This window comes from Malaclemys terrapin, chromosome 25 (genome assembly GCF_027887155.1).
Source record: "Malaclemys terrapin pileata isolate rMalTer1 chromosome 25, rMalTer1.hap1, whole genome shotgun sequence".
NCBI lineage: Eukaryota > Metazoa > Chordata > Testudines > Emydidae > Malaclemys > Malaclemys terrapin.
The window spans coordinates 12,523,406-12,538,770 of NC_071529.1; the positions used below are offsets into that span (position 1 = coordinate 12,523,406).

General features: G+C 54.4%; 1 protein-coding gene across 4 annotated transcripts in view; it reads left to right on the forward strand.

Annotated features, from left to right (window-relative positions):
- MLLT6 (MLLT6, PHD finger containing) overlaps positions 1–15,365 on the forward strand; it is a 69,737-nt gene that overhangs the window by 45,315 nt on the left and 9,057 nt on the right. For 3 of the 4 annotated variants that reach the window (XM_054014173.1, XM_054014170.1, XM_054014172.1), the window contains 7 exons: positions 2,613–2,787; positions 4,114–4,701; positions 8,441–8,625; positions 9,429–9,546; positions 13,554–13,620; positions 14,444–14,586; positions 15,051–15,239. In XM_054014173.1, the coding sequence (XP_053870148.1) occupies positions 2,613–2,787; positions 4,114–4,701; positions 8,441–8,625; positions 9,429–9,546; positions 13,554–13,620; positions 14,444–14,586; positions 15,051–15,239 (1,465 nt within the window). The remainder of the gene's footprint in view (positions 1–2,612; positions 2,788–4,113; positions 4,702–8,440; positions 8,626–9,428; positions 9,547–13,553; positions 13,621–14,443; positions 14,587–15,050; positions 15,240–15,365) is intronic. The other variant, XM_054014171.1, reaches the window with a different exon arrangement.

Here is a 15,365-nt window from a genome sequence, read left to right on the forward strand (position 1 = left end):
CCCTTTGTGATCATAAATCAAGAGAGCTTAATCTTCAACATCCAGAAGTTAGTGATGAGAAAACACAGATTCCCCCACCCCACCCCTTTCCCAATTTCCACCACTCCCTTCCTCCTGTCTTTCATATTCCCAGCACATCTGGCCTGCATTAGGCTGCCAGCCATTGCATTGTGTGGAGTGATTAGACCAAGCAGGGGAAATAGGGATAGATTTTTATCCGGGCATCCATGTGTCTGCATCACAGGCCTATTTTTGACCCTTTCCAAGAGGAGGTCCTCTTGAGTCAGGGAGCGTGGAGCCAAGATCTTGCTCAAATCTGTCCCTCAGCAAGCTCTGGGGCAATACAAGGAGCTTGCAGTCGAGTCACAGGTGTTTTATTTTGGGCTGGGACTGTCACATTGCAGCGGTGGCCAGAAAAGTGACCGTGGAAGTAGCATCTTGCACTTAGTGACTTCCAAACGTTACTGGGCTGCGGCTGCCTTCGAACTGGCGAAGGGTTGAAAACACCACATCCTACTGTGGATGTGGTGAGAGATCCAGTTCCCGACCCACCCGATTTTCCTCCTGTTCAGCCCACTGCATTTCCTGGCCCATCCTTCCAAGCTCCCAGATTCCCTAGCATCTGTCTAGTCTGTTTCATTCCACGTGGATGGACACCTCAGGTTCTCTCTCTCTGTTTCTCTGGGGTTTTTTCTCTAGCATCGGTCACTGCAGCATAGAAAGCTGCCCTGCCAATTTAGCTTTGCAAAAGCATTCTCCACTGTAGACAATGGGAAGGCTCCAGGTGATCTTCTAGGTTAGCCAGCCTGGGGCTCCTGGGCAGAACAGACATTGGCGCAGAATGGTAGCAACAAAATGCAATGGAGGCACGAAGGGAGCTGCATTAATGGATGCTTGGTGGATGAGCAGCGTGGGGCTTGATATGCAGCGGTATCACATCACCGAGCAGGGACTTGATAGTCGCCTCCTGTGTAGGCCTGGCTTCATGTGGAATATTGCATTCAGTTCTGGGCACCTAGATAGCAAGAACGATATGGCTAACTACTCAGAGAAGAGTGTGGGAAAAGACTAAGGGACTGGGGAGACTGAAAGGGCTGATGGGCTGATTTTGAGATGTGCCCGGATCCTGTGGACTCCGGCTGGAGTTGGGGCCTGCTCGGCATTTCTGAAAATTAAGCCCTGAGTCTGGAATTTTCAAAGAAGTTAGATGACCAAATCCCCTTGGATTTCAATAGGTCCCTTTGAAATATCCCAGCCTAAATGCACATGGCTTGGCTAAGCGAGACCGCAAGTCTCCCAACATCTGAAGGGAAGAAGAGGCTATTTAGATGACAAGGGAGCAGAGCTAGGACTAATGGGACGTTCCCTTTTCTTAATATCAAACTTCCCGACAGCAAGGACTGTGAAACTGTGGAAGAGTCTGTCAAGGACAGTGGTGGGTAAGCCGATCCATGCGAATTTTTAATAGCAGCTTGGACAAAGCATTCGAAAGCATGCAATAGGGTACAGCCCTGCATTGGCTCTGCCAGGGAAAGGGTAAAATGCCCCAGTAGGTCCTTTCCATCTCTCACATCTGTGGCTCTGCGTGCTGTCAGTCCCACAAATTGCAAATCAACACGAGATAATTATCGCCCCAGAGGTTCTTATTGTGCTCATAATTGCTGTTCTGGCCGGGGCATGTCGAGACAGCGCTGCTGAGTTCTGAGCCGTGGCTATAACTGGGATTGAAGCAAAAGGCCTCGGGATGTTCTGAGCCTCTTGGAGTTGTTACCAGTGGAATAGATCCCTTTGGCTCCAGAAGATGCCCTGACACCATTTACACACCAGCGTGGGTTTTGTAAGTCTTACCAATTTTAAGGGAGTCCAGCAAAGAGCAGGCAGGGATTGTCTCATTGCTCCCTTATGCTCCCCCATCTGGCTGTGTCCATCTCTCTCTTCTCCCTTGGATTGGGGCAGGAACTATTGTTTTGTTCTGTGTTTGTACAGCCCCGAGCACAATGGGGTGCTGGTCCACGACAAGGATAAAAACAAATACTTATCAATAATAAAATGTTAATATTATTATATTACTAATAACAATCACTTACGCCACCTTACACATCACCTCTAAATTTGGCCCACAGAATGTGACCTGGAGGAAGTCACACAAGCCCAGATTTTCAAATGATCCCTAGCTTTGCCTGCCCCCAGTTTGGGGGCAGTGCCTGGTTTTCAGTGGGGGTTGTGCACCCACAAGTCCAGCTGAAGTCAGGAGGAGCTGCAAATATCCAGCGCCTCTGAAAATGAGGTCCTAGGACTCTCAAATCAAGTGCCCCCAAAATAGCTGACGTGAGAATATTGCTCTTCTCCTTGTAGTGAAGACAGGCTCATTCAAGAGGGCAACTCCAGTCCACATCTGGACCTGATTATTCCCTCCCCACATGGAATTAATAAAAGTAAAACTCTGGTGGGACCTCAAGGGTGTTGAGTTGGGTGAAAGAATTGGTTATGAGCTATGCTTGGACTATCCCTTTATTGGAATAAATTACAGAAAATGGAAAATCAGTAAAGACAGAGCTATGTGCGTGCACATCTGGACTGACTCTTGGCCCCTGTGTCTGTCTGCTTTCCAGGGTTCCACTGGGCACCATGAAGGTAGCAAAGAGACCTCGGAGGTCGGCAGGTCAGAGGTGAAAGGCAAGAAGTCCTCGAGCCATGGCACCAGCCACAAGGGGAAAAAGACGGGAAATGGGAAAAGCTCCACCAGCTTCACCTCAGCTCCCTCCAGCAGCACTTTCCAGCCTGCAGGTAAGGGGGTGTGTGGGTAAAGTTGGCAGGGAGAGAGGAGAGCAGAGACTGAGTGAGGAGAGCGAGAAGATCAAGCATCGTGCTGGCAAAAGGAGCAAGGGATTGCTCACAAGGCAAAGCAGGAGGGAACTGCATAAGTCCAGCACATGAAGTGTGGAGAGCAGATATACTGATAGAGTTCATGGTCCTCCAGTTACCAGAGTCGATCAGGTTATAAAGCGTTAAAAGCAATAGAGAGTCCAACTCATCCCTAGTGCAGCTCCACTGCTTCAGGGGAGCAGTTTGTCCCTCTGGAGTTTCTTTTCTTGGGCTAAATGAAATGAACAGCAGTGGGGTGGGGGTGGAGGGGAATCGAGGCCTCGTTATTAAATTCACAGACATTTATTCCTGTTGCTGTCTGAATACAAACTGAGAACCCCTATCCATACAGGCGTAGGCTCCCCAACACAAGTGAAAATACCACCTCAGCCAGAAAACTCGGGGAGTGTGATCTCGCCAGGAGCTAAGAAGGAGTCAGGACACCTGAGCTCTATTCTTGGCTTTGCCCAAGGTGACCTTGAGCAAGTTGCTCCCCCTCCCCCTGCACCTCAGTTTCCCCCCCATCTAAAATTATCCTGAGCCACCTTCTGGGGGAGTTAGAAAACTTCATTAATTACTGATTCTAAAAGCCCTTGAGGTCCCACCAGAGTTTTACTTTTATTAATTCCATGTGGGGAGGGAATAATCAGGTCCAGATGTGGACTGGAGTTGCCCTCTTGAATGAGCCTGTCTTCACTACAAGGAAAGGAAGGTCCGTCTGTCACAATAAAGAGAGGAGGAAAAGGAAAATGCACAGAGGAGGCCTTTGTAGCACCTGCCCTTTCCCCCTTGATTCAGTGGTGTCCCCTCCTTAACTTTGAGGTGGGCCTGAACCAAAACCTGGCATCCAAACACCCCTAAGCCTTGGATCTGGATCTGAGCTCAGGAGCTCTGACCTCACCAGAACCATTGTAATAAGCATACCTTCCTCTAGCACCTTTCATCCCATGGGATCCCAAACTAGGCAGGAGGGGCGGTCGCCTCCCCACAGACAGTGCCCTGCATGACGGGGGGAGGAATTGGGGACAAACTCCTTAGTCTTACAGAAGAATGTAGTGGGATCTTTACTGTTGTAATGAGCCTGCTAGCACACATCTCTGCTGGAGAGGACTGCTGCACTGTGTGTCCTATATCCTATACTGCTGATGGCGATCCTCCTTTAGCTCAGGCATCCGGGCTTTTGCAGCGGGAGGATTTGAGTTCTGAATTGCTGCCCCCCCCACATTCGTTCCTCTTTGCTCTCCCTAGGCACCTCATGCAGCTCCCTGCAGGGCTCCCAGGATTTTGTGACATTCCCCAAGCTCGAGCAGGAAGAAGAGAAGTACCGGAAGCCCGTCTCCTCCTCCTCCTCCTCTTCCCACTGCTCCCCGCTGTACGAAGGGCAGAAAGGGGACGTCTTTGAGCAGAAGGTCATATTCTCGGGCTTCGGCTCTATCATGCGCTTCTCCACCTCGGCGGTAAGCCAGCAGCGGGGCCGCGTTGCCTCCCCCGTGGACTACAAGGCCTCGAACCCAGTCAGCGGCCCCTCGGGGGGAGGTGGTGGCACCGGCGGCGGCAGCCACAAGCGCATGCCCTCCCTCAGCATCGAAGATGGGGAGGTGCTGAAGGAGAAGAAGCACAAAGGCAGCAAGAAAAGCAAACACGGGCCTGGCAGGCCGAAGGGAGGCAAGAACAAGGAGATGCTGGGCACCCAGCTGGCTGGGTCCACGTCCACCTCCTCCTCACCCTTCTCCGCGGGCTCCCTCGTCAGCTCCAGCATCGGCAACTCATCCCGGTCCTTCAGCCACACCGGGACTTTGCCCAGCCTCAGCCTGGAGTCCCCCCTGCTGGGCTCAGGTATGTTCCCCTCAGCACCCGTCCCGGCACGTGGCTCCCTTCAACCTACTTTTCCACTGTACATCCGGCGTGAGGCCCTCCTCCCAGGGCCCTCAAAGGCCTTTCGGTACCTGGCCCCCATTGAAATCAGTCAGCTAGGCCCCTAAATATCTTTTGAGGATCTGGGCGTTGGCTGCTGGTGAACAGAGGAGTCCAGCTTCAGGTTCTTCTCCTCTCAGGGGGCTCTGGTGTGACTCCATTCCAGATGTCCATAAAAATCCAGTTCAAGTTCTCCTTCTTTCCAGCCCCCCCTGCTCCACCCAGGCCTGTGCCCCAAATAACCATAGAAATCTAGACAGTATTTGGTCCTGCCATGCGGGCAGGGGACTGGACTCGATGACCTCTCGAGGTCCCTTCCAGTCCTAGAATCTATGAATCTATTAATCCAGTTCATGTTTTTTTTCTCCTTTCTGAGGCGGGGTTCAGAATCCCTCCCAGGTGAGCACAGGATTCAATCCAATGTCAGGTTCATCTCCAGTCAGGAGCGCTGTCCTGCATCCATTCCAGAAGGCCCTAGAAATCCAGTTCAGGTTTTCCTCCCCACCCCGCTACTTTCCATCCAAGCCTATGACCTGGTATCCGTTCCAGGTGAGCAGGAGGATCCAGGCCAAGTTTTCCTTCTGCAAATCCAACCCAATGGGCATGTCACAGCCACCTTTGCCCAGGTGCCATCAGATTTAACCAGACTGGAGCTTATAAACAAAGGAGAGTGTGGACAGGGAAGGGACGGGATGGTCACCATCAAAACCAGACCTAGCTGAGATCTGGGCCCCAGACTGAGGATCGATAAACAGATCTTACATTTCAGAGTAACAGCCGTGTTAGTCTGTATCCGCAAAAAGAAGAACAGGAGTACTTGTGGCACCTTAGAGACTAAGCAAAGCCACTTTTTAAACTAGCAAATGCCTGTTCTGCTTTGGCCCCGGGGTGAGTGAGTGCTAGACGGTGAGGCCTGGTTTAACAGTTAGAGGGGTGAATTTTTTTTAATTGACCCAGGGCTGGTGTACACTAGACCGACCCCGCTACGTCGCTCCGGAATGTGAAAAACCCGCACCCCGTGAGTGGGGTAGGTACACAGACCAAAGTCCCATGTAGACATTGCTAGGTTGATGGAAGAATTCTTCCATTGACCTAGCTACCACCCCTCAGGGCAATGGATTTACTACAGCCTCCTGTCGCTGTAGTAAGTACACCTCTACCCCGATATAACGCGACCCGATAGAACACGAATTCGGATAGAACGCGGTAAAGCAGCGCTCCGGGGGGGCAGGGCTGCACACTCCGGGGGATCAAAGCAAGTTCGATATAACGCGGTTTCACCTATAACACGGTAAGATTTTTTGGCTCCCGAGGACAGCGTTCTATCGGGGTAGTGGTGTATCTACACTGAAACGCTACAGCGGCCTGGATGTAGTTATACTGATATAAAGGTTTGGCTTATACGCCTTCCCTTATGGGAATACTGGCCAGCGGGGGCTCCAAGCGCGTGCCTGGGGCGGCAAGCTGCGGGGGGCGCCCTGCGAGGGCGGCAGTCAGGCAGCCTTCGGCGGCTTGCCTGCGGGAGGTCCGCCGGTCCCGCGGCTTCGGTGGCAATTCGGCGGCGGGTACGCCGAAGTCGCGGGACCGGCGGACCTCCCACAGGCATGCCGCCGAAGGCAGCCTGCCTGCCATGCTTGGGGCGGCAAACAAGCTAGAGCCGCCCCTGATACTGGCATAAACACGCCTAACTAGTATAACCTGGCTAACCAGTCCTCTCACTAACCGACATGACCAACCAGTCCCCCTGAGCCCACACTGGGGGGAGACCGGTGTAGTTAAAAAGGTGTAACTTTTATGTGTAGACAAAACTGGAGTCGCCTTGCCCAGCCCTACAACCCTCCTTGGCAGAATGGAGGGCAGCGGCGCTGAGCTGTGGCAGGAAAGGGTTAAGGCGAGGGAGCAGGAGGAGGGGCCTGGCGCTTAAGCCTACTTCTGAGGCTTGACACTTCTGGCATTGTGGGTTGTTTGCAGATGCTCCTATTTAGGTCAAATTAGATGAGGGGGTGGGGGGTGGGTGGGAGGGGGGGTTTGCATGTGCCTGGGAGCAGTGGCCCAGTCTGTCTGGGCTGCCTGAGAGAGTTTGTGGTGGGGAGGTGAACTGGGGCTGTAGTCTGGGGAGGAGCTCTCAGGAATTGATGCAACCTCCATAGTGATAACCTTGGGCGATATTTCTCCTCCTCCCCCATCCCCAGGGAACAACAAAGAGACGGTTCAGAGCTGGGGGATGGCTGTCAGGCTCCCTTCTCCCATTCGCTCATTCCCCGACCGCCTTCTCCTCCTCCTGGAAGAGGATGTTGGCAGGGGCTCTGCAGGATCTGAGCCCTGGGGGCCCTGGCTACCACAGAGGGAACCCCTCCCTTGACAATCATTTCCTCACCTTTCTACCTCATTTATCCAGCCTCACCGCACCTTGCTGTCTGGGCGTCAGCCGTGGCGCACGTTGGCTTTTCTCCATGGGAGCATGGTCGCATGTCGAGAGTAGGAGACAGGGGGTCTGGGCTCCTGGGTTTTAGTCGCCATTCTGGGCCTTCGTGCCTCGGTTTCCGTGTCTGTAGAATGGAAGCATCATGAGGCTGCAAAAGACTTTGACATCCTCAGGTGGAAGGACTGAGCTCCATCACTATTTGCTCTGTGTGCCAGGGCTGAAGGGGCACCTGTGCCCATGGCAATCTGGGGCCGGAGATGCCAAGCCTGGCCGTATATGACCATGAGCTGGAAGGTCTCCCCTCCCTTCCATTCTAGAGTCTAAGCGAGTAAACGAGGTGCTCAGGGCGCCTGTTCTCAGGGGGCATTCTTGGGCCTCAATTTTCGAGTGTCCACTCTTTACTGGGTGCCTTAGGTTTTGGGGAGCCCAGCTGGAGACACCTCAGGCCTGGTTTTCAGGGGGCGTTGCACCCCCAGAGTTCCAGATGAATCGATAAGTGCTGAGGGTGTTTGACCCCCTCTGAAAAAATCATACCCTGGGGGGGACCCCAAAATGGAGGCACCCCAAATCAGTGGATACACAAACACTTTAGGCCCCAAATGAAAAAGGGGTTCCAAGTCCCTGGATAGGGCTGTTTGGCTTATCCCCCACTTGATTTGGGGCCGGGAGGATTCTAATCTAAGCTGCCTGCAATAACCTTCCAGCCCCCTGACTGTCTTTCCTCAGGCGGGGCGCAGTCATAGATCACTGCGTTGGGAGATCTTAGTCTATTTAGCTCATCAAAAGGGAGATCAAAGGGTGACTTCATTATGGTGTATACGTTCCTTCCTAGGGAGAAATGACCGGGTATTAAAAGGAGCTTTAATCTAGAGGAGAAAGTCCAAACGAGAACAAACGGCTGGAAGTGAAAGCCAGAGAAATGTGAAGTAGAAACAAGGCGCACATTTTTCACATTGTGGGTGATTGACCATCGGAACAAACGCCCAAGGGAAGTGGTGGGTTCTCCATCTCTTGATGGCCTTCAGAGCAGGACCGGATGCCTCTCTGGAAGATGTTTTAGCCCAGCCCAAGTTATGGGGCTCAGTACAGGGCAAACTGGGGGAAGTTCTCTGGCCAGTGCTAGGCAGGAGGTCAGATTAGATGTTTTAGTGGTTTCTTCTGGCCTTAATCCCCAGGCAGCTCTGAATGCTGAGTCGGGAATTCTTACTGCTCCACCCCCTTCTGTTTTCCATGCAGGGATCTACACCAGTAACAAGGACCCCATTTCCCACGGGGGCGGGGTGCTCCGGGCCGTGTGCAGCACCCCCCTCTCCTCCAGCCTCCTCGCGCACCAAGGCACCTCCTCGCTCCCACAGCTCAACCGCTCCCCTTTTGCTAGCACCATCCCGGCCTCCTCCTCTTCCGCGGTGTCCACCACCCAGGTAAGAGCATGTGGCCGGGGAGGGAGGGGGGAGTTATAATACAAGAGGTGATTTGGACTGGCCCAGTAGCCTAGCAGTGCAATGCAGCCTGGGGAGGGGGGGTTCCCCTACTTAGGAGCAGTACTGAGGAGGGACCTCTGTTGCTCCACAACCAGATGGGCGGGAGCATGCGGGAGACCTCACTTCCTGCACCGCTGCTCCCTGAGCTCCGTCTTGCCAGCACCCACTGACTCGGGGATTCAGTTCAGTGGAGCACTGCTGGTGGCCTTCTCCTCCTTCACAGACCACCCGGGATCAGAAGAAGGATGATCCCATGGTTAGGAGGCTAGCCCGGCACTTGGGAGCCCCAGTGCTCTTGTGACTGTAGTTAACTCTCTTAGCTGCCCTGTGTCTCAATTTCCCCCATCTGTAAAATGTGGCTAATTGCCCTGCACTGCCTGAGGATAAAAATGTTAGTTCATGGTACTACAGATGCTATGGTCATGGGGCCCATATAAGTACCCAAGACAAAGAGCAAGTCTGAGCCAGGATTGCCGTCTGATGTGTTAACCAACGGGATTGCTTCTCTGAGTTCAGAAACCAGCCTGATATTCAGCTGTTCGTCTGAACCGCTTGGATTGGGAAGCTCAATCAAGAGCAGGCTCTCTTGTGAAACTCCCGGTACTCCCTGCCTTTCTTTTTTAATACTTTCCCTGTTGGCTGGGACCCATTTGGAAGTTCAGAGGAGGCGTGGGAATGCAGCTTCGGGTTCCCCAGGCTGTTCAGCAAATGTTCTGTCTCTCTTGTTAATTTCCCACCTGCAGGTGTTCTCGCTGGCAGGATCCACCTTTAGCCTCCCCTCCTCGCACATTTTCGGAAGCCCCCTGACCTCTGGCCTGTCTATGAACCCTCTCTTGAACCAGTCTGAAAGCAGCCGGGCAGGTACGTGAATCGGAAGGTCTGTGAGTTCAGAACTCAGAAAGAGTCTCCCCGGAAGAATTGAGACAACCAGGTCCACAGTTTCCCCTGCTGTCTCCCCATCCCAAGAGCTGGAAGGCCGAGGGTGTGTGCTGGGAAGAATGAACTGTTGAGATCAGTGGTGTCTTTGTCAGCTCATGCTATTTCTGCAATAGCAGAGCACTTGGTTGGGAAGCTAGCAAGCCGGGGCGGGGGGGGTAGTCCCGTGATGAGAGCACACATGCTGGATTGTCCGTGGGAGACGCTTTGTCTCTGGGCGTGTACTAGAATGGTGAAAAATGTGACCGTTTTGAGAATTCGCCATTTTACACACTCGAGCTGCGCAAATGTAGGGAATATTTTTTGGAAAAGTTGACACAAAATTTTGCACTACAAATGTTCAGCTTTTGTTTTGGAGTGCTTTCGTCCCCCTTCGACTCTGGTTCCTCCATGAAATGCAACAAAACCAGCTATGTTCACACTGCAAATATTCTGGCACTGAATTTGACTTTGGAATGGTTCATTTTCCCCCCTGCAAAACAGGCTCATTTGCTTTGGGAAAGGGCTATGCTCATGAGGGGGAAACCTCCTGCATGGTAGTGAATGTTTCTAACCCAGCGGGCCCATTTTGTAGTTTGCAAGAAAATGCACATAAAAGGCCCCGCACACTCCTGACTTCCAGCTGTTTTGCCTTTGGTTGTTGTGACTATCTCGCGCTCCTCGGGGCCAGAATTTTCAGGCGCTCAGTACGTTGGATGCTGAACTCTTTGGAAAATCTAGCAGTAAGTGTCAAAGTGGGGAGTTGCTGGGGGGTTGAGCCCCATTGCCAATGCCGATCCCTTGAATATCTGGCCCTGAGCCCTTTTGAAAATTGGGCCCCTCGTGTGTGCGGCACGTCGGTTTGTCTGCGTGAGAGCACATGCCTGCATGAGGAGCACGTACGAATGTTTACTCCTGTGTTTCCATACTTGTAAGCCCATGGAGAAGGTATATCGTATATGTGCACGCCGTAGAGTGGGGGGACGGGGCAGGGGGGCTGTGGGAGCTGTTTGTCTGTCCTGGAGCTGGGGTGTAATTTCCAGCTCCTGTGGTCACACTAGTTCTCATACCCACGCTTGCTCTGATTGAAAATAGCATGGGCGGTGAGATGGGTAGTTGCCCGCGTACCATCCCATCTGAAACCTAGGTACGTACTTGGGGCAGCTAACCCTAACGCTGCTATGTTTAGCATGCTAGCATGGGTATGTCTACCTGGGCTGGAAATGACCCCTCTGGCTCCACGGCTGGACGTACCCTAAGTGTACGAGGAGTGTAACAATAGTGCTGACGTTAACTCAAGAGTTAAAGGCCCAATGCAACAACCCTTCTTCCTGCAAAGAGCCTGTCTAGTTGGTCTGGGAGAAAAGGATGGTACAGGAAGGTGCGTTTCCTCTTAACATGATGGGGGATGGAGGAAGCGGCACATCCACTCCCTTCTGCCGTGACTTGGCCAGGTGGGGAAGGATGAAGGAGAAGAGCTCACTTGCAGGGATGGTCTTGTGGGTGGGACTCAGGAGACCTGGACAAGTCACTTAGGGCTAGATTTTGGTCCTCCAATATCCTGGGTTCTGTTTAAAATCTGACTCTCAATGTCAACTTCCGACATTGTTCTTCTTGCTTCATCGGGATCCCAGAGCTGTTTCTTCAGCCACAGGGCCCTAAACGCTTCCTCTTAGAGCAGTTGCCACAGGGGACCTCTTGCTTGTCACCTTTTGTGATCTCTTTGTCCCCATCTCCTCCTGATCGGTCTTAGGCATTTGTTTGTTGTAGTTGAGCACCTGGGAATTGTTCATCTATTTATCCTGTGAGGTAGGGCAGGGCTACTAGCCTCCTCTTACAGCTGGGGCTCCAAGGCACGGAGACACTAAATCACTCATGTGAAGTCCCGCAGGAGGCTTTTAGCAGAGGAAGGAATTGAAACCAGGTCTCCGGCGAGCACCATGACCACCGGGCCACCCTTCCTCCTGATACTGCATTCTGGGGATGAGCTAGACCCAACTGCCGCCTTCTGCTGCAGCTGTTCCCGAATCTCCTCTTCAGTCTTGCACCTTCTCTGGTAGCTCAAATGTCTTCATGTCCTCTAGAGTGACCTTCAGAAAAATGGCTACTTCTCCCCAAAGAGGAGGAGCCAGTTGAATTTGACTGACAGGCAAAGACTCCTATCTGGACGGGAAGGTGGGACTTCCATTCTACCTCCCATTCCAGGAGGGGTCTCTCGAAGGGGACTCCACGGGGCTGCTGCCTGGGAGGCTGCAGTCAGTAACCAGCGTGGGGCATTACACCATAAATCACCCCGCCCCTGCCACCCTGCAGTGCTTCCCACAGGAAAGATCCTGGATCCTTGCGTGCTATAAAGGCTCCTGAGATGAGGAGGGGACACAAGGAGGCCAACTGGCACAGGCTGGTGCTTACAGCATCTGACACATACCAGAGTGATGGGGGACATATGCTGGCTGAGTGGCAGACATGGGGGTGGGGAAGAGAAAGCGCCTGGCTGATGATTATATTCTGCTTTTTTATTGGGGGGCTGGGAACACCACACACACACACACATAGCCTTGCGGGGGGGGGGGAAACTATCACACCCCATTTTACAGATCAAGGCTGTTGGCTGTTCCCAGGCAAGCCACCAGCAGAGGTAGGAATGGAACCCAGGAATCCCGACTCAGAGCTGTCAGTTCTAGGCCACGCGTCCCTCCCAGACAGGTTGAGGTCTAAAGAGACGGTGTGGTCTCTGAGTGACTACAGAGAGTTCTTTCTCGGGTGGCTGGCTGTTGGGTCTTGCCCACATGCTCAGGGACTAACTGATCACCATATCTGGGGCTGGGAAGGAATTTCCCCCAGGTCAGATTGGCAGAGACCCTGGGGTTTCTTTCCCCTTCCTCTGCAGCATGGGGCTCGGGTCACTTGTAGGTTTAAACTAGTGCAAATGGCGGATTCCCTGTAACTTGACGTCTTTAAATCATGATTTGAGGACTTCAGTAACTCAGCCAGAGGTCAGGGGTCTAGTACAGGAGCAGGTGGGTGAAGGTCTGTGACCTGCGACATGCAGGAGGTCAGACTAGATGATCACGATGGTCCCTTCTGGCCCTAAAGTCTATGAGACTGTTGGAGAGAGACCTTCGCAACCAAGGCAGCGGACTGTAAGGGGCTGCCATTTGCTCTCTGTTTGGACAGTGCCTAGCACACTGGGATACCTGGTACTAGTTGGGCCAGGAGGGCCTTGTTATAATAATAACCGTCTGCCCCAGAATAGGCGCCACAATCCATGCTGGCTGGATCCATCCTATCTAGTCTATCCAGGCTGTTCTCTGTCGTGTCTGAGTGCCATGCCATCTGGCTCTGCTCGCCCCTGTTCCTAGGGAGGGGTCGTGCTCCTGGGCAGCGACCTTTGAGATATAATGCACAATGCTTTGTCCAGCTCGGAAAGGGGGTGGCTCCAGTTTAGAATATGTCCTGTCTCTCCTAGGGACTTGCAGCATCTGAACACATCACAATCTCCAGATGTATTTACCCTCCCAACCCCCCTGACGGGGGCAGGGCAGGACTATTTAGCCCCATTGTACAGATGGGAAACTGAGGCACAGCGACTTGGGCAGCATCACACGGCGAGTCGGGGGTCCAGCAGGGAATTGAACGCAGCTCTCTGAAGTCCCAGGCTAGGGCCCTAACCACTCTCCTTCCTCTCAACTCAATGAACCGCTCCCCCCTCTTCCCCACCCAGAGGAGTGAAGGGGGGCAGTGATTCCGGGGGCACCTGGTCAGCCTACAGACCCTACTGCCAGACCACGAGACAGGCTAACGGGGCTGTTACGTAAGGACAAAGTGGGGGGGGGAAACTGCTCTGTGCTGTCACCTAGTGGGGGCTGTGGCCCTAGCAGCCCTTTGGCCCAGGCTAATAGTTGCTAGAGGCACAGGAGAAATGCTTTGTCTGCCTCTGTTTCCCCTCCCAGAGCCTGACCTGGAAGACTGCAGTTTTGGCTGCCGAGGAACCTCCCCGCAGGAAAGCCTCTCCTCCATGTGAGTGTCCTCCGACACGGGGGGTCAGGGGGCTGCACCAGGGGGTAGGGTGAGCTATAGGTAATACCAGCGGGTGAGGAGAAACTGAGGAACACGGTGCGGGGAAGGGAGGCAGCCGCTTCTCAGTGTGGAGTGGAAGTTGGGGGTGGGGGGCTAGGAAGAAGTGGAGCGGTGCAGAGACATCCCCTCCCAGTGTGGGGCAGAAGGGCTTGGGAAGGGGGATGTGAGAGGGGCAGAGACCAACCCTCCCTGTGTGGGGCTGATAAGAGGGATACAGAGACATAGGCACCGACTCCGTGCGTGCTCCGGGGCTGAAGCACCCACGGGGAAAAATTGGTGGGTGCTCTGCACCCACCGGCAGCTCCCCGCCCCAGCTCACCTCCGCCTCCGCTCCGCCTCTTCCCCTGAGCGTGCTGTGTGCCCACTTTTTCCCCCTGGCTCCCAGCGCTTGCTGTCACGAAACAGCTGTTTCGCGGTGGCAAGCACTGGGAGGGAGGAGGGGGAACATGGTGCGCTTGGGGGAAGAGGCGGGGCCGGGGCAGGGATTTGGGGAGGGGTCCAATAGGGGCAGGGAGGGGGCGGAGTTGGGGCGGGGACTTTGGGGAAGGGGTTGGAATGGGGGCAGGGCAGGGGTGGAGTCGGGGCAGGGCCTGGAAAAGTTGGCACCTATGTGCAGAGACAATTACTTCCAGTGCAGGGCAGGGGAAAGGGTCTTCGGGTGGGTGGGGAGATGCAGAGACAGCCCCTCCCACTGTGGACTAGAGAGGGGTGAAGGATCCGAGTCCCATCTTCTCACAGCCCTTCTCCCGGTGCCACTCCCCAGGTCCCCCATCAGCAGCCTCCCCACCCTCTTCGACCAGACCGTGTCCTGTAGCAGCAGCGGGCAGCTGGAGAACGTCCCCCAGGCCACCCCCAATATCGAGCAGCTCCTGGAGAAGCAAGGCAATGGGGAAGCCGGCGTAAACAGTGAGCCGGGCGGGGAGCGGGCTGGGGGACCCCTATGGGGCTGGGTCCCCCAGGGACCTACCACCAGCTTCATGGCCAGCCATGCCTGGCACAGGGGTGGGCTTCTTCCCCTCTGTTTGGGGGTAAGAGTGGGGGAGGCCGCAGACAGGGGGGCTCAGCAGGGTGGGTAGAGTGGTGCTGAGACAGCCCCTCCTGGTATGGGGCAGGGGCTGGGGGGGTGAGGAGTGCAGACACAGCCCCTCCCAGGGTGGGGAGGGGAGCTCCGTGCTAACCTGTGCCAAAGTGGAGAGGACAGTGGGGGCTGGTACGCCCCTGTCCCTGCACAGTAGATGCTCTAACTGTGTCACCCCGTGTGCCCCCTCTTCTCCTTCCCACCCCTCCTCCCTTCCCTCCCTTCTTCCGCTGCCCCCCTCCTCTCTCTGCCCCCCTGCCCCATCCCCCTTCCCCCCTTTCGTTTCCCGCAGTTGTAGAAATGCTCAAGGCCCTGCACTCCCTGCAGAAGGAGAACCAGCGGCTGCAGGAGCAGATCATGACCCTGACAGCGAAGAAGGAGCGGCTGCAACTCCTCAACGTCCAGCTCTCTGTCCCCTTCCCAGTGGTGACCACCAGCAACGGCCCTTCCGGCCACGCCCAGTACCTCCTGCCTGCCAATGGTGAGGGGCCGCCTGGGCCCGGGACTGGGGGGGATACGTAATGGTCCCGCCACCCCGCGAGCCTGCCACAGAGGGGCTCTCTGGGCCTGGGGGGAGGAGGTTTGAGGGATTTTATCACGGTGCATA